The sequence below is a fragment of the Phalacrocorax carbo genome, chromosome 9, assembly GCF_963921805.1.
Source record: "Phalacrocorax carbo chromosome 9, bPhaCar2.1, whole genome shotgun sequence".
Lineage (NCBI taxonomy): Eukaryota > Metazoa > Chordata > Aves > Suliformes > Phalacrocoracidae > Phalacrocorax > Phalacrocorax carbo.
The window spans coordinates 15,867,116-15,886,130 of NC_087521.1; the positions used below are offsets into that span (position 1 = coordinate 15,867,116).

Here is a 19,015-nt window from a genome sequence, read left to right on the forward strand (position 1 = left end):
ACACATACACACACACAAGTGGCGAGTTTGTAGCACAGGTGAATATACAATGCATAATTTTCTATTCCCCTCTATTCTACGCCCCTCCTAAATTAACAGATTTATTTCTTTGAAGAGGAATAGGAGTAAAAGAAGTAAGAGCATCCTTATCGGAAGGGATGCATTTAGCAGTGGCATATATCAGCGAATACAGCTAATGATTGACATCCTCTGTTGTCATAACCACTGTGAACACTGAAGGTAACCACACAGGTGATATCTTTATTTCACAAGATTAAAGATACAGTACAAAATGAATCTGTACATCTTTCTATTAACAGAATTTGTTTACACAATTATATTACATTTGACCAGCCTTTATACTGATTTTAAATACAAAATAAATTTACAAAACTCCTACAAGACCCTTTAAAGAACTGCAGCTGATAAAAACAAAAGGTTCCCCCCAACAGGCCCTATTTGCCATATGCATTTGCAGTAGTTCAAATCAAACTAAATCTTTTCAGTTTAATATTCTCTGAAACAAAAATAGAATTTCAGTTCATTGTTGCCTATCTAAAAAGGAAGCAACTTGCAAATGTGAGTGTGATCCCCTTTTATAGGCCAAAACTAGCATATAATAGGTGGAAACTGGATAATGCATAGTCTTAAAAGTCCTTTCACAATCCATGTTTTAATGTTCTTTGCCAAAAAGAATAACATTTGATAGGGTTTGGTTTTTTTTCTATTTGTTCTTCTTACTTTAATAAGAGCAGCTGACTTATGGAAGATGACTAAAGATGAGTAAAACTGTCTCATAAGAGTCTCATTGGGATGTTTGTATCAAAGGCCTTATCTTCTATTACATTGTCCCATGATGGACAATATAAAGCAAGGAAAATTACTTCAACAGACAGCTCTGGGACAAGTTTCACCAGAGTGATGAACTAGAATTGTGTTTTCTCAACAGTTCAGCATTTTCTTCAACCAGCAAGAACAGCTACTGTGTTCAATTAATAATTTGAGATGCAGAACAATGTTTTCTCCCGTATCTTTCCACATTTTTCCTACATATAAAACTCCCACCAACAACAGTTACCGCTCTGTAGTTCCATTCTCTGTGCAGGGAGAGAAGACCACGTGTCCAGGAAGGTCAAATAGGCAGGCTCTGGCCTACGTTACTACAAAGAATACAATTTTTCCATTCAAAGCATTCTGAACATACCCAAAAAGGCTTCTCTTACATCAAGTTTCCCTTCTAAAATACTCCTGCATATAAACTGTAAGACAATCTGTGTACTACCAAAAGTGAATAGTACTTCACTGCACTAAACAGAGCAGCCCAGCTACCTTAGGAAAAAAGCTGCTCGATAAACTGCACAACAAGAAAGACACTGCTAGTAAGAGTTAAACATACTTCCCTCAAAACGCACGTTTCAGAACAGAGTAGCAAGGGATTGTCACAAAAACTTGTCATGTTGTAGACAACTGATTTAGAAAATTTATTCATTTCTTTAATCCCTGAGTTAACTTACCATCACTTATGGTAAGTACCTTTTTACTACTACAATTTCATTCAAATGAATGTCATCTGAAAAAGTTAGTGGTAGTAATTTGGTGGAAGGGAAAAAAGGATGAGAAAGACTTCCTTATTGCTTCTTCAAAAAAGCAGTTCTTCAAAGTGAAATAACTTGCTGATCTTCAATTGTTTTCTTCTGCTGATTTCTTGGATGTAAAAATGCATCAGGTTCAGCAAGAGTTAGCTGTAAGACTGTCACATAGCAGCAATGATGAGATTCTCATGCAAATAGGATAGAGCTTTTAGAATTTAGTTCTAATAGATCAAACAACCAACATTTTAATAATGAATTAACAAAATTGTTAAACATCCTAAGAGACCAATACCAATGAACCAATGGTGTTTAACTGAAAAACATTTTCCATATAATCTTTAATTTATTCATGCCAAGCTAAAAAGAGCTATTAAGTGACAGAGGCAAAAATACTTCAGAGGGAGTATTCAGAAGTCACAGATATCTTAGAAATGCAGCTGGGGAATGCGGTACATTTTAGTCACTACATTTAAGTTCAATACTGTTCCATCTGCTAATGATGATTAAGACTGAACAAGACATTCCTCTATCACATGCTGCAACCCTCCAAACTAAAATGAAAGATTTGTCTTCACATAACCAGCACAAGCATTTAAGTACTGAGAAGTTCTTTCTATATTTTAATACTAGTCATCCATAACATTTCACTTTACCAAAGAGTAGATTGCTTATCTTCTTTCCCAAACTACAGATCTATTGTGCAACTGTCTCCTTACAAATGTACTAAGTAGGAAACCATACCAAAATCTCAATTCTAAATAAAGCATATTGATATGTTGCTGCCAATCCACTGGAAAAATATTTGCATGAAAGGAAGCCCTTAATCCTTTAAGCACTACAGCTTTTGTCAGAAAGCAGCTAAAGCCTCTTCATTTGTATTTCATTCAGCTTTAAGACAGTAAATTCAGAGGGTTTAATGCTAGTACGGAAACAAATATTTAACTGCCATCAGTAAATAAGAATGGAAACTTCTGCATTTCTTGCCTCTAAGCTACTCCCCCTCACTGCTTCCCACCCCCAACTGCTGAAATTATAGTCCAATGAAAGCCACTACTAAGTGAAGATTCCTCTTGCAGTCTAAAAACATCAGCCCACAGGTTCTACTCTTTGCACTCATTAAAAGGCCTTTGCACTGACCTCGTGGTGTCAAGAAGCCATAAACCATTGGTCTTCTTTCTCTTTGGGTTTTCTTGTTTCAAGGGATCCTCAAGATGGCACAGCCAGAGATACTATTTTGACTTTCTCATCTATGCCAGGTACGAGAGTTTGGCGACAGCAGAGCACTGCTGTAATCTAACATGATCTTTATCAGTCAGCCAGACTTTGGAGTAGCATCACTGGCATAAGCCCATACCCTTTTGTAGAGAGTATGCATCTTTGGGGCCCTTTCTTGTAGATGCATTAAACAGATGCATGCATGAGATACCACGTACATTTCCTTCTTGCAGAGCAGATCACTTACAGGATTGCTGAAAATTAAATACAGAACCTCCACCTCTAAAAACAATTTTAAAAAAAAGCAAGCTAACTCACTGAGTTTTCTGGCTCTGCTCTTTCTTCACTGTCCACAATAATACTGGTGCTTTCTGCAATCTAGACTCAGCCTCTTTGTAAGAGCAAATTTAAATAATTTAGGAACACTAGCAATTTGTTTTTATGTCATGAAGTATTGCAAAATACACAGGCTCCAAAAAAGTTCAGAAGGATGCGGTATCTGGGCACTGTGGATAGTTTTCAACTGATGAGCTTTGCAGACCCAATCTGTCCCACTCTGCCTCCTGGGCTACATACTGTCTGCTGAGAACAGTCTAGTCTAAGGGGAATGGAGGAAAACACTCAGAACAAAAAAGCACAAATGGAAAGTGGCATGTTTGCTGGCTTAGTTTTACAGAGTTTATAAATAATCCATGTTAAACCATCCATGATAGCATAAAAGACCAAAGTGTAAGAATTACTAAGAAATAATGAAGTAAGGATTGTAGAAATATTTGGGATGCAGATCAGAATATAAGTTCATACAGCTCTAGTCTTTTTAGAGTTTGAATATAGTTCAGCTTCTTGGACTTAAATTTGCCATATAATTATTACTTTTATATAGGGCAACTGCTATCAAGCAGGCAAAAACCTTCCAATGTTAGCTTTCTGCTCTCTCTAGGAGATGAAAAGGTCTCTGAATCAAGAGGAACTAGATACAGCAGGCAACATTTTCGTAGTAGCACTCTTGTGTTTCCATGAAAAAAAGCCATAGTGTTATTCCATTGGCACTGAAATAACATTCGAATCAGTTTCAAAATAATTTTCTTATCCCTGAAAAAAGGCATCATTCTAAGCAGCTTTCAGACTTTTTTTTTTTTTTTTAAACTCCTTTGCACCTCTTCTGGGGGAGGGATGTTGATCCAAAGTCCTAAATCACAAAGAAAACAGTTCCTTTTGGAAAAATCCAGTTCTTTCACTGAGGATCTTGTTGCTATTGTGGTGGTTGATGCTCTGGTGGTGGTTCTTGTTGAGGCACAGCTGGCCGCAGTCCTGCTGGTCTGGGAATTGCCTGATGTTGCCTTTGTCTGTAAGCTATAATTGTTCCCAGAAGCAAGGCGATGATGGTCATAAGGTAAAGGTCCCACTCAGGCCCCAACAGCTGGTCCATATCAATATGTGAGAATACCTCCCTTATCTAAGAAACAAGAAGTCCACATCATCATGTCACAGAGCAAGAATGGGAAACTGCTGCGATTTTTAAGTTTGACTTGTAACATTTTTCATGTATAAGTACCAGTTTTAAAACTTCAGTAGCTCTTTTCCTCTCTGAAAAAATAGTATCACATCAGTGACATTCTTAATTTCCAGGAACTGAATACAATTAAGACTAAGAGCCATGCGATGTAGGATGAACTATTCTATTTTCTGTTCTAGAGATGAAGGTTCTTGATATGTAGCTTTGTGGCTTTCACATACAGAGCATTAAAGCATACAATTTAAATCAGAACGAGGTATGTAACCATACTAGTTGCCTTAAAGAAAGAGGAATAAGTACTGCATACACAGAGGCAGTGAAGTGATCAGTCCAGCCGAACTGGAAGCCATCAGCAGACTACCATGAATGACAGAACATTAAGCCCCAGGATACTTATGCAAAACAATGCTGAGATTTGTGCAGGTAAGGTACAGGGAAGTTGAAGTGTCTTTACTGTTAGTTTTGAATGAACTGGCTTTTCATCAGACTTCCATTCACATAAGCATTGGTCAACGCACAGTTTATGCTTCACTACTGTATCTGATGGTTGGAATACTCATGTTCTGCATACTAGCTTCTGTGCGTGCTACATAGGTATTTGCTTGATTGATTTACAGAATTTTGACTGTCCAGTCCTGAAAGTCCCCAGTCTCAAGACTATTAAATATAGTCAAACTTAGCTGGATTGCCTGAAGTTACATTTGCAAATTGTAATTATTAAGTGGTAGTAACTTCTGTACCATTTGAATTTATTAAATAATCCAAAAGGCAGTAAGATGTCAGAATACTGAGAAATATTTCAGATGCTATATGGAAAGGATTCACCTAAATTCCAGGCAGATTTTTTTTTTCCAGTGCCATCACTCAGCGGAAGCTCTGCACAGCAGCTAAACTGTCTAATACAAATAATATATTTTTCCCCATAGAAATCAAACAACTCAAGTGGGATTGTTACAGCTGGATATGAAAGAGCATGAGAATTAGGGCAATAAAAAAGTGTTTCTTTTTTGCTGAACAAGAATTATGTCATTGGAACCATCTCCTTAACTTTGACAGCAGATAGTCATGGATAAGAACAGTCAAACAGGTTAGGGGAATGCTCTTCAAAGGAAGAACAGCACAGAAGAGCACTGGCTGTACACATTTCAGTTTCACACAATTGCACAAATAAGAAACAGGAATCACAGCTTCAGTAAACTTTCTTAGTGCACAACAACACAAAACACATCTAAGTTTTCAGAAGGCTCAAGTAAGACTTAAGTAAGATTACAACTCAAGCTTCTTTTAAAAATGTAAAGACACGTCTGTTATTTTTTCCTTTTTAATTCTGCGTTACTTACGTTGATTTCTCGGACGTATTGCAAGGAATAAATCACTCCAAGCTTGCAAAGTGCTAGGAAGACTGGAACCTGAGCATCTGGGCTTGCTTCAGCTGCCATGTCATAGAATCGTTTTGCAAGATGAATATCCTAAAGTTAAGAAATTACAAAGTTCAGTTTTGAAGAATTTGAAAAATTAACCATAAAATGTACAGTTTTTTTTTCCAAAAGCTGTTGTATACTGTCATTTGAATACAAGGGGTTTAGTCAAGTTAAATGAAAACCATTCTATTAAACTTCCCCTTTTTTTCTGAGAGATGTTCACCTTTGAATCAACAACTAAATGGAAGCTTTGACCTGAGGATGAAGCTATTGTAACTGACGCTAGAATTGAAGCTCACAGAGATTAGTAGGAATGTATTCAACCCATGCACTGTAAACTAAGGCGCATATTTAGGTAACTCTAGTACACTCTTAACGCCCCCAATGCCACATCAAACATGAAAGACTAAGAAAACACAAGTCAGAGTACACAGCAGCAACTCCTCTCGGTTATACTACATTATGCCTGCTGCATAGTGCAGATTCTAACCATTTCTGCACATACTCCCAAATTAGATTCTACTCCTTATCCAAACCAGACATAACTTGCATTAGTGAGGGCAGCCTGGCATGAGCACAAACAGCCAGCAACTTTAGGAAGAGCTTAAATTAGTGTTCTCTTCTATGGTAGCTGGAACAAGAAGGCAACTGTAGCAAGAAGAACAGAGGATACATGTACCTGAATAGTTTAACCTTCCTTGTTTGGTTTTTGTTTTTTTTTCCTCTGCTTCAGATACATATGGTGCAATGTTAGGATACTTGGATACAAACTGCCTATGTTCACTCAGTGATGTGAAGGACAGGCCTGTGTAAGACTTACCTCTGGAAGTGTTCCAAGCTGGACACTTAAAATAAGAGAAATCTCCAGGACTTCATGCCACATGTTCATTTTATAATTTTATCCTGATTGTGAAATATCATAAAGATTTTCTGCTCACTGATACAGCAAAGCTTAGTTCCATAACACACGTGGAAAAAACAGTATGAAAATCAACACATTATGTGAGTGAGACGTACTAGCTCACATTTTAGTATTTTGACTCAATAGAACAACTCTGAATACTCCCTGAGCCTAGAAAGTCTGTCTTTTGTATAACTATTTAAAAGAGTTTCCTTAGCTCCTTTGTACTGTGCTAGTATTAGTGTAGAAGCAGATCCTAAATCATGGCTTACTTTCATTTCTAATTAGCAAGCACTTCATTCTGCTTATACATTCTTCACTCTCACTTGACAGACAAGTGAGAACTGTAGGAGTCTGAGTGTTAATACACAAATAGCACTGAAATACCATGCCAAATCTTAAAAGACGACTATGAGAAAATGAATTCATTCTTATTTTGAGCAGTATATGGAAACAGTCTTCATTCCCACATGCAGGCTCAGGAACTGGACAACACTAAATCTGTGAAAAGTGTATAAACAACAGTGTACACGTGTGAGATTTCTGAAAGGGCTTAATATTTGGCATTGAACTGGTATGAGTCTGAAAACCACCTAGTGAAGGAAGCGTAGCATGGAATGCTGTATGTAAGAAAGACTATTCAATAAGTAAAGAGAATAAAAAAAAGCGCTGTTTGGGAAAATAAAAAAAAAAAAACAAAACGGTAAGAAATACCGTATTTATTCAGGATTATCCAGAGTGAACAGTGACCTGAGTTGAAGTTGTGCAGGCCACCTTCTCCCTAACTTTGGAGTGCTTGCAATCTTAATGACATGGGCATAGGTGGGGAGAGAGTACGAGTACACATCCCTTTCTTCAACGGACTAAACCCCCAGAATTTTTTAGCTACTATAGCGCTAAAATCTTTATACGTCCCTTCTACGGGCCTCTAGTGGAAAAGCAGACTTCAGTAGTAGATTTTAACTGTCAGAAAACATGATTTTAATTTTCAGACATTTTCAGAAGTGCACAAAATTCAGCTGTTTCCATTCCGGGAAAGGAAAGCCAAATATTCTTTTGCTTCATTCAAACACAGTCTTAGCCTTTTTCAGAACATCGTAGTCCTGCATCATTTTAGTCTTACGTAGTCAGTCCTAAAGCTCCATTCTCTTGTCTTACAGTTTTAAACTTTTAGGACACAGCAAGCAAAGACGTTACATATCCAGAATTCCGAAGACTGGTCTTACACACAGAATTTCCTTACTTAGACATTCTCAGTGCTTCTTTCCCACACCTATATTAACTATCTCCACTTCTCTTGCAGTTCAATTCTTCCTTCCATAGTGGTTCTGTATGAGGAAAGTATTATTCATCTGCATAAAGCAAGGCTGCATATGTTTGTCATGAGTCCCTCTGTATTTGTTTCAGCTATCTACATGTAGCCATCTCTGCTTCAGGTTGGAGAATACTCTGTGCAAATGATAGCATTAGGACTTATTTATCTCAAATTCTTAGTAGTTATGCTGAATGTGATGTAATAACATTTTCAAAGCTTTTATTACTTGCTCTAAATTGGGTTGTTTTCAAGGCAGAAGCAAAAGAAAAAGTCCGTGTCTGTCATGGTTTTGGCTGGGATAGAGTTAATTTTCATCACTGTAGCTGGTATGGTGTTGCTTTGGATTTAGCATGAGAATAACGCTGATAACACACTGATGTTTTAGTTGTTGCTAAGCAGTGCTCACACTAGACAAGGACTTTTCCATCTTCCCATGCTCTGCCAGGGGCACAAGAAGCTGGCAGGGGAGGGGGCACAGCCAAGACAGCTGATCCAAACTGGCCAAAGGGATATTCCATACCATATGATGTCATGGCCAGTATATTAACTGGCGGGGGAAGCTGGCCAGGGGAAGCAGCGATCACAGCTTGGGGACTGGCATCATCTGTCAGCGGGTGATGAGCAGTTCCATCACTTCCCCCCCTGCCCTGGGTTTCGCCCCTCTCTTGTTATTTTCCTTTTTATTGTATTTTTATATTACTATTTTTTAATAATTAGCTGTGGCCTAGCCTAATTCAAAAAATCATGGCTAATAATCACATTGTTGTTGGTGCTTATGGTTTGTTATTTGAAAGATGCACAGAACTTGTTTTCAGAATGTCATGATATAGAAAACAAATTAAGCAGTGTTTCAGAAGACGAGAACAATCTTGTGCTAAAACACCCTGAACCTGGAACGGATCTCATTCATTTCATTCCTCTTCCAGGTTTTGAAAGCATTACTCAAGCATATGGCACTCTTTTTGCTAATCTTCACAGTTTCGGGCAAAGAGTTTACTCCCTGTCTATGCCTCATTTCTTCACATAGGTAGGTGTGAAGTGGGTAGACTTATCCATTTGGTATTGGAGAAGGTGTCAGGAGTCATGCCAATTCCTACTACGTGGTTATAATGTCTAAAGCCCGGCAGCGGTTATGGACTTAATCTAATATTAGTAAATGCACCGTAATAAAGCAGACTATCAGCCTACAGCTTACTCACCTGCTTGATGCCCAATCCCTTCTCATGCATGTAGCCCAGATTAAACATTGCTTGGGCACTATGCTGTTGCTCTGATGCCAGTCGATAGTGAATAAATGCAGTTTCATAATCAACATCAGTACCAAAGCCATAAAAATGGTAATCTCCAAGTTTAATTCTTGCAACAGTATATCCTATAAATCAAGAAACAACAAATAAGATAAAATAGCTGGGCAAATAACGCCTTTTAGTTTCATATGAAGATGCAATAAGGGCTTTAGTGTTACTTTCCAGTTTGCAAAACTGTTTCCCTTTTTCCCCCCTCTCACATAAACAGCCTTTTTTTTTTTTTTTAAATTGGGTTTAGCTAACCAACACACAACTGATTTCTGTTTTCAGGGAAGTCCTTTTCCCATTAATCCTATCAACATTTTTATTGCTATTTAGTGGCATCAGATGAAAAGTTATATCATATTGTTTTATAATAAGTAGCTATAAACAAATTTTCTTCTATGGTCATTATGGGCTTCAGCGTTGTTTTTAAGAGAGAGACACTGAAAACTTGAAAATTAGTGTCTCATCATCATTTGGTAATGGAATACTTAACCATTCCATCCTCTCAATTTCAAACTTTCTACTAAAAGCCAAGCAGGTCTGAAGATTTTCAGACAAAACTCTTAAGTAAAAAGCTAATTGACAGACATTAATGTAGGTGCACCCATAGGAAAGTTAGAGACCTCACAGTGAGATATTTAATGATTAAGTTTAGTTTTGCTTATTTTAGGATAGGATCACAAGCACCAGAGTTTAAACTTGGGTTGGCTGGACATCAAGATTTCATTCTTCATCACTGAGCTTTGCTTGCTTTGAATAGGAAATTAGATTTCTTATAAATAATGAAAAGTATCAAAATCCTAAAGGGTACTTTGTATCTATTTTTCCAAGTGGATTTATTTTTAGAAAAGTCAGTGTAAACATTCCTAATGCTGTTTAATGCTGCTCTATAATTCCATATGGAATGGCAAAAGAAACCCACTGTACATTTGTGTTTTAGTCCTTCTAATCTTCAGGATCTCAGAACGGCTCAGAACTGCAAGTATATTGCAATGACATTATAGCTAACAGTGGAAAAAAGATCAGCAACCACCCTATTTGGAATATAACTAATGTTGAACAGAAGGAGGTAAGCTTTCTGTCCTTTCCCGTTTCATAAAAAACATGAAATCAAACATTAATAGCTCTACTGAAAATAAATTACTTGAAAGTGTGAGGTACTGACATACCTTGAGAAGCTGCTCTATTCCAGTGAAGCAAAGCTCGAGGATAGGTTTCATTTTCTCCTACTATGCTAGCTTCTTCTAGAGAAGAAAGTAATTCAGTTAAATAGGAGTATGGTATATGCACACAAGACCACAAAAAACTCTCATGCATATATTTAGTCTGCTGAAATGCATTAAAAACTTGAAGTAATCTGTGCTATAGCACAAACAAGATTCCCCATCTGAAACTTATAAAACCCCGCTTTCATTTATATGGTCTTATCTTATATCTGCCCACATAAGAGCTAGGAACAAACTGTATCATTTCACCCTGAAATATCGCTTACGAAGTGTCTCTCCCATTCCTGCTCTAGAAGATTCTGAAGCATACTTGAGGAATGCCAGAAGACTCAAGTCTTAAGAGCACACAGTTTGGCTCCGGCAAAGGTGCTCTCAAAGAGAAGGCTAAAGTATAAGCTATTTTAGTTTGACCATCTAAACAACAAGACTAGTCAAGTAAAATGAAGGCTTAATCTCCTAAACCAGCCAGAGATAGCATATTTTCCACAGCAGTGCTACAGCTACTTCAGAGCAGAAGGTATTTTACTGGTCTGTGTCAAACTGAGGGTTGCTGAAGCACCAGAGTTCAGACAGTTCAAAGGATTTATAAAACTTTTTTCATTTCTAGTGTAAGTATGGTTTCAGCTATACTCTCTCACAGCTGACACACAGATTTTCTGTATAAAGTATATAAAATAATTTTAAATTAATCTCCAGTCAAGATGTAGATAAATCTGAGTAATGGCAAGCAGAATTTTAACCCAGGCAAAGGTGCTATTTCTTTGCAAGAATGCACTCCCAGCCAAGACTGCCATTGCTGTAGTTTATCTAAAGATGAGACACTACAGCACCTTTGAAAAACACTACCTGGAAATTAAGATGTTAGATTAGCCTATTAGCCACCAATAGCTGATTTTTATGTTTAGATGCAAAGCCTTAAAGCTGCTAGTGAGACACCTAGATTTCTGGATTTGAGATACAGAAAGTTTAAAATACTGGGTTTTGTAGTTTCTAGAAAGATTTGTCACTTGTACTTCCATTGTTACCCTATGACCCCAAGCTCTAAGAAATCCCAGTTCTAGCCACCTAGTTGTGATAAAGAGACCTGGGACAAGGTTTTTCAAATCCAGCAGAACCAACTTCCCAGCTCTTCATCCCTGCTTCAAGAATAGTACGAGTAAAGTTAAAAAAAAAAAACCAACTAAAAAAACCCCAACCAAAAACCCTAAAGTGCTGAGAAAAAACATTACAAGATAAAGAACATTGGAAACCAAAGCTTGCATGCATAGTAGAGGCCAAGGGTAAAACTAATGCAATTCATACTTTATAGGTTTAAAAATAAAAGGTTAAGGCTGTGCTTAGGAAGTCCAGGGAAGAAAATTTTCACCGCTATGCAAGTTTCTAAAGCATTCTCTCCCTATTCCACTCTTTAAATCCTGTAAATTAGTATTTTAGTGTATTCTAACTTTTAGGCCAGAAAGTTCTCCTTAGAGGTGTAAATTAAAACTGACTGCTTTCCAGTGTAAAGAGCAGGAAAGAGGACAAGAGTCTCACTGAAGTTCTAACTGAACAAGAGCTATATAATTAATCTTCAAGCACCCCAGCATTCTACTAAATCAGCTACTGCAGGCCAACTAAAAAACCAAAACAAAAACAAAAAAAACTTTCAGTACAAATTCAGGTCCTTACTCTGATCAAGTATGAAAGCAGCATTGCTTTGTGCAACTTCATAGCCTTGTTCTGCCAGAAGAAGATACTGAACCACAGCAGAATTTGAATCACCATCTTTATAGCTGTTGTAGGCAGTCATCAGTCTTTCAGACCAGCGTCCCCGTTCGCATACGTTCTTGAACAACTGCGGAGGAAAAAAAATAAGGGGGGAGAAGACTGGTTGTGAGGAACTTCAGAAATTTCGGCTTTGCAATGGGTAAACCTTTCACATTCAAGTGCCTGTTCAAAATATTTACATTTCACAGGAAAAACTTGGTAGACAAACTCACTGCTTAAGACAGGCTTACCTTAAGATACAGGTTACTAAGCAAATACATGCCAAGATTCAGGTGCTTACTCAGAATTATTCTTAATATCAGCTTTTTTGTTACACTTAAACCCACGTCTAAATGAAGAATTCAGTACTTACAAAATACCAATGTTTGCTTTGTATTATTCCTTTGATTTTCTTCAAAGTTAATAAAGCAAATACAAACTTGCCACATCAACATAAAAAATAAAGATTTTTCTCATGAGATACAAAGGACTTTGATAATATATCACTTTTCCTTTTGATAGCCTTGGCTCTACAGTCACCAGTGGATTTTAGCTAGGACAGACTTCCTATATAAACTGATATGGTTATATCTAACCTTTTGCAAGTCAGTATTATTTGACCTTTATAAATGGGTAAACTTACCTCAACAGCAGTATGACAGGAACGCATCACTCCAGTGCCAGTAGCATGCATCTGAGCCAGGTTATAAAAAGCCAGAATGTGGCCACCCTGGGAGGCCAAGTTAAAATATTTCAAAGCTTGTTTATAGTCTCGCTTGACTCCAATGCCATCTAAAAGAAAGAATAAGTCTTGTTTTTCATTCCTCTTGAAAAGCAGAGTTGTACGAAATACAGTACATACTTACTCTTCGAAATTCTTAAATAAAAATGTAAAAGTGTGAGGAAAAAAACAGAACAAAATATAAATTCAATGTAGTAAGACCACTCTAATGCAGTATATCTACACTTCTAATGCCACCTAGTGAACACTTACTGAAAGGGCAGATGCTTAGACCCAGCAAATCATCATTTTGATGCCACTTACTGTAATACATGGAACCTAGTTGAAGTTGTCCATCAACCCATCCCTGTTCTGCAGCCTTCTGGAAATACTTCAGCGCTAGCTCATAGTTCTGCAGGAAGATTTGGTCCAGTCATTAGAGACTTGCAATACACCACAATTTAAGTGAAGTAAGAAAATATGCATGCGCGCGTGTGTAAGTGCATGGACAGATCTATACTACAGAAAAATTACAGCGAGATGTTCTAGTGCGAAAGTGTTCACCTGGTCAAAATTTGGAAACAAAAAAATGAAATAGCTACAGACTTAAGACGTGCTAATATCGTTGTAGGCTATCTCAAAGCTGGCATCCACATACAGCATTGCTATGAATGCTTAACAGAACGGATGCCCTGTTCTGTTTCTAGAACAATTATGTAACTTCTTCCATGAACTTTGTTTCATCAACAAGCGCTTGCACAGCTAAATATAACACTTTGACATGAAACTTTCTTGTGGGAAAAGCAACAAGGCAAATGAACCAATTAGAAGTTCCAAAGTGTTCCTCCACTCTCACACAAAACGGGGAGACTTAGGATTTGCTTTAGTTCACAAGAAAGTTAGAGCCAAGTTCAAAACTCCTACCAAAAATTCACACTGCTATTTATTTCTAATAGCTTTGGCAACATTTTCAAACTTCATTAGAGGGAACTCAAGTTTCATAGCTGCTAACTCCATAGTGATTTTTTTTTTTATATTACAGATTTCCTCATGGAGTTTTCAGTGTAACAGAAATCTTCTAAAGTCTTCTACAGTACTTCCCTCCAGAGAAGTAGTTTGTTGACAACAAGTTACACAATCACCTATGATTAGAAAGACTACTATCAAAAGCTTACCACTGGAACACCTCTTCCGTAGAGGTAAGCCATTCCTAATCCACTCTGTCCAACTGGATTACCCTGAAAACACAGGAAAACACTTCTGCAAAGAAAGGCAAAACCTACAGCTAGGTCTTTGGTATGTCTTTACATTGCAAACAAATGGTGCTTAAGATAGATTTGCTTTGTAACTTTGTTCCTAGTAACTAATAGTTATTTAGGGAGAAAATAGCATCTTTGGTAATTCTTATTCAATAATGACACGTTATTAACAGGAAAAAGAAATACTAGTTATTTAATAACTTTCAATACTAGTTATGAAAGTCTACTGTGTGCTTTCAAAATGTCATACAAGATGTAGGACCCCCACCCATAGAAAGGTGGGGCATTAATAGCTTATTCATCTTTAGTTTCTCCAAGTTTGAGATGTTCTGGATGCTATACAAGCTCCCAAAACAGGGACTCTGAGAATCTGTCTTAAATTAAGGGCAGATTGGTGGCTGTCCCATGGGCCACATTATGGACCACTGCTCCTGCAAAAGTATGCTCTGTGGGATTCCTTCAAGGCCAGGACAGGCAATGGGGTACACCAGAAACCTTCAGTGAATCTAGGAAGTTAGCAAACACAGATCCTTACTCCAGTACAGAGGTGTAGAACGGCAATCTAATTATTGAATGCAAGAACCATGAAGACAGTTATCTTACAACACCCCTTCAAAACTTTATCTACTGTGTTTCACATGCTAAACATCTTTCCTGGAGGACTACTCATGCTTTAACTGTAAAAATGCTACCACGCAGGATAGGTCAAAGACAGACATGAGGGATTAACAGCCAAAACCAAAAACATTATCTATTCACTAACCACAAAACAGAACCAAAATAACATAGTATCAGTGCACTGTAAAGTTATGTGACAAGACAACTTCAGGTTAATGAACATTAACACTTAACAGAACTGCAGGCTATTTAGGTGAATTGTATTTCATACTGATGCCAGCATTCAGGAGAGTTAGGCTCCTTGTGCTGAACACAGCTTCATGAAGCACCATGACCAGAACTGAAGGAGTTTTGAGGTCTTAGATGAGCAGGGTTTATTTATGGGCTAATCTGGGTCAGAAATTGGGATTAGGTGTATACACATGGAAATGCACAAAAAAGCATTTGCAGCATTTCTGAGCTAATCAACTTTTTAAAGCATATGCTGTATTTCTAGCTTACAGGTAATCATACCATATCAGCAGCTTTCTTGAAATACTGAAGAGCTGTTTCATTGCTCTGAGGTACAACATCACTTCCTTCTGAGTACATCTGAGGGAGAAAGGTATTATTGAAGAACAGTGGAAGACAACTGTTTAGCATGGAGATCATGAATCATCTTCACTTTGCATATGAGAGGGAATCTATTGGACTATTCTGACTATTGCATTACTCAATAATCATTGAAGAACTTGCCCAGAAGCAGAAAACACATCTCTACACTGTAAATCTCAGATTCAGAGGGTTTAACTTTCTAATGGAGAATGAACTGCCCATAAAATTAATAAGTTTTAATGAAAGTACACTTAATTTTTGAGTGAAAACACATAATCAGGCAAAAATCTTGCAAGACCAGTGGAAGTCAAACTACACTGGCAATTAAAATACTTCTTGAAAACAGAGCAAAAATTGGTTACTAAACCCTGTTCATGTCAGCGTTCATTAGATACAAAACACTCAAGCTGCAGAGAAAGCAGGCACCTGCAATTTCTGCTGTCAAGTGCCTTGACTGGCACATTATGCTATTTTTGCATGCTCTAAGGACATGAATTTTGCATCCTCTACTGCAGTGACAGCCTGAAAAAGATGAGCTAGAGCTGCTGCTTATTGCAGCCTAACCTTAGGGGGTACTCAAATGGAGTAATAAGGATTTAGCTCCTCACAGGGTAAAGGTAGGCTGCAACCCAGATCTCAGGCAAGTGACCTAAATAACTTTCTAAGCAGTAGCACATTAAGATCACCAATAGAAGCTTGTCAATCATGGTTTATATCAAAAAAAAGCACTTAAATCTGAGATCAGATGCACTGAGGCAATGACCCACCTTGCAGACAGACCCAGGCTTTGGTTCAGAGTAGATGCAGACCTATTGGCAACTCTGACTCAGATGCCTCAGTTCTCTACACAGAATAAGAATATAGATGTCTCTCCCCTTTCCTTCCTGAACTCAGTATTTCCCACTAGGCAAAATCTGGAGAAGCCTAGTTTTTCCCTACACACTGTATGGAAGAGCACAGTGGTCTACTCTGAGTTTTGAACTCCACCACAGAAAAAGGACATTTAGGTATTTAACTATTAAATTTTTAAATAGTTCAAGCATTATTTAGAAAGAAAACGAAAGTTCCTAAAGTGAAGGAGCAAGTAGAAAATTTAGACTAGACATAATAGCCTACAACACTAAAATCTTGCAGGACAATTCAGAACAGTAGCAAACCAGAAGTACTTCAATTCCAGCATTCATGTTTTAGACTGCCTGATACCAGAAAGCAGGAAATATTTGTTATTTTTCATGGAAAGGTAGTGAATTTGCTTACTTTTGAGAGTGTTCATATCTTACCTTCCCTAGAAAGGCCATGGCATGTGAATTTCCAGCATTAGCTGCTTGATTGAAGTACTCAAATGCTCGCTGTAGGGAAGAAAACAAGTATTTTAGCCACCATGACTATGATTTGAATACCTTCTCTTGCAAAGGGAGCAGAGGCAAGTAGGCTGTTTGCCAAGTTACGAGGTTCTTCTGGGGATAAGTGCTATCAGTCCCACCTAATTTAATATATGTAACAGGGTTCCCCACTTATAATGGGAATATTGAGCAGCAATCCCTCTCAGTGTGTTCCAAAATGCGGCTCTGTGTGTGTGTTAGAAAATATACAACTGCTACTATGCACAAGGTACACAGGTAAATCTTACTTTCTTATTCTACCTCCAAACCCTGTTTAGAAGGGGAAGGATCTGCCAGGTCCTATTCCAGTTTTATACAGAACTTGGTTATACTCACTCTGACCACTTGATACCACCTCTGAACCCTTATAGAGCAGTCATTTTAAAGAATTTTACATGGGATAACCATTAAATAACTTCTGGTTGGTAGCTGAGTCTGAAGTAATACTCAGGACTGCACATCCTCAACTCTCCATTTTTTCAACGCATACTTTAAGAAGACGTTAGTTATAACAGAAGTTATATCTTCTATGCAGTCTTAACATTCTTAATATTGAAGGTTGCATTGTTTTGTCTACAGAAGCAAAATATTCTTGCAAGCCACAAACTAGACTATCATTGCTAATGCACACACGGTGCATCATGAAGATTCTACTACCTGTATAAAAGCTCAGCCGGTTTCCAGTACTACTTGATGAAAACCTGGTCTTTTTTTTTTTTTTTTACTTCCTCAATTCTAAGATATTAGTCATAAACTAATCGTGTAAAAAAATCAGCTCCACATACTAGTCACATAAAGATTAAGTTTTAATGAATGAATTAAGTTTTACTGAACAAATCTACTGAAGTTATTAATAGTGGTACTTAAACACTTTTGCTTCACTGTGGTCTCAGCTATACTTTCTCCCTCCACCAAGAGTAATGTGCAAAGATAAGCAGAAAGGGTACCTGATGATTTTGCTCTACTCCTCTTCCTCCATGCAAGTGCAACTGTCCAAGACCAACCTAAAAATAGATTTTACATTGCAAATAAGTTGCTTTTCCATAGGGACTTTCTTTTTCTAGTAAGAGAGATACCAGTGAGCTAATTACATGCGCAAAGACAGACCTTATCAGAGTTAAAGATGCCACAAAGTCTGAAGGCAGATTTCCTTCAATAACTACAGTCCGATTTTTTCAATATTAGCCTAAGCAAAAATTTACCTTAGATAGAATTGACGTGACTGTCCTAGATACAAAATAATAATTGTTCGTTTGAATTCTGCCCACCTAATTCTTCAGCTAGATATGACCAAGCTGTATTTTGACAATTTGCCTATAATAGTGTCCTCCACTCCTGCATCATGTGTAGAAGAGGTCCAGCCTGCAGCATGCAGAAGTCATGTAAAAGAAGAAGCAGCCAGAAATTGAGGTCCCCTGTCAGGGCCAGTTCTTTTGATCAAGGCTTCCTCCACAACATCTAAAGCTATCCTTAAACTAGTCTGGCTGGTTTCTAGTGAAAGCCAAGATCCTCTTTCCTAAGACACTAAGTTGTAATGTTTTGGACTTATTTTCCACAAAAGTTTGCTTTTTCTGTCCAAGTTCTACCTTCTACTAAAATATAAGCCTCTTCTCATAAAAACCTAATCAGGAAATAGCAACCAGGTTGATTTAGGAGGAAGAGAAAACTAAAGCTCCAATGTCATTCTGTACTTTGTAAAGCTGTTCTTGTAATTCTTGAAAAGCTCTGCATACCATCAGGTGAACTTAATCTTACCTGTGCTTGTACATCTCCTTTCTCTGCTAAAAACTGATAGTACTGAATCAGGTCTTCTTCTAGCATCCCACTTGCCATTCCTGGATTTTCTACTTCATCTGCTAAGCGAATTCGCTGAACCACTGTGCCGCCAGTCAAAGAAATGTCACTAGCAACTGGAAAAGAGATAAGATAAATTTTCAGACAGTTTTGTTCAATACTATTATTTCACTGCAGCTTAGTAAAACCAGATCTCTACAGAGCTTCAAACTGTTACTCAGAGAGAATGAATTACTTCGATGCTTTCTAACAATTAAAGACATTTCAATAGATAGAGGTAAAAATAGCATATCATGATTCAGAGCCAAACTGGTAACTTGCTTAGTAGCAAGGATTCTCTATTTTTATGTTATTAGTGTTGATAATAATTCTAGTCTCTTCTAGGCGAATGATATAGGAATATATAGAAAGTCAAGAACGTTA

The 19,015-nt window shown here is 37.4% G+C and overlaps 1 protein-coding gene across 2 annotated transcripts in view; it reads right to left on the reverse strand.

Moving 5' to 3' along the window:
* Positions 1 to 241: 241 nt before the first annotated feature.
* The window catches only part of SEL1L (SEL1L adaptor subunit of SYVN1 ubiquitin ligase), a 35,525-nt gene continuing 16,751 nt past the window's right edge, over positions 242 to 19,015 (reverse strand). Inside the window, exons 10-21 of one of the 2 annotated variants that reach the window (XM_064460518.1) lie at positions 18,554 to 18,708; positions 17,746 to 17,802; positions 16,697 to 16,765; positions 15,336 to 15,413; positions 14,121 to 14,183; positions 13,270 to 13,357; positions 12,868 to 13,016; positions 12,147 to 12,312; positions 10,422 to 10,493; positions 9,160 to 9,332; positions 5,664 to 5,792; positions 242 to 4,263 (exon numbers count right to left, since the gene is read on the reverse strand). In XM_064460518.1, coding sequence (XP_064316588.1) covers positions 4,060 to 4,263; positions 5,664 to 5,792; positions 9,160 to 9,332; positions 10,422 to 10,493; positions 12,147 to 12,312; positions 12,868 to 13,016; positions 13,270 to 13,357; positions 14,121 to 14,183; positions 15,336 to 15,413; positions 16,697 to 16,765; positions 17,746 to 17,802; positions 18,554 to 18,708 — 1,403 coding nt within the window. In that variant the 3' untranslated portion in view covers positions 242 to 4,059. Of the gene's footprint in view, positions 4,264 to 5,663; positions 5,793 to 9,159; positions 9,333 to 10,421; positions 10,497 to 12,146; positions 12,313 to 12,867; positions 13,017 to 13,269; positions 13,358 to 14,120; positions 14,184 to 15,335; positions 15,414 to 16,696; positions 16,766 to 17,745; positions 17,803 to 18,553; positions 18,709 to 19,015 lie in introns of both variants that reach the window. The other variant, XM_064460517.1, reaches the window with a different exon arrangement.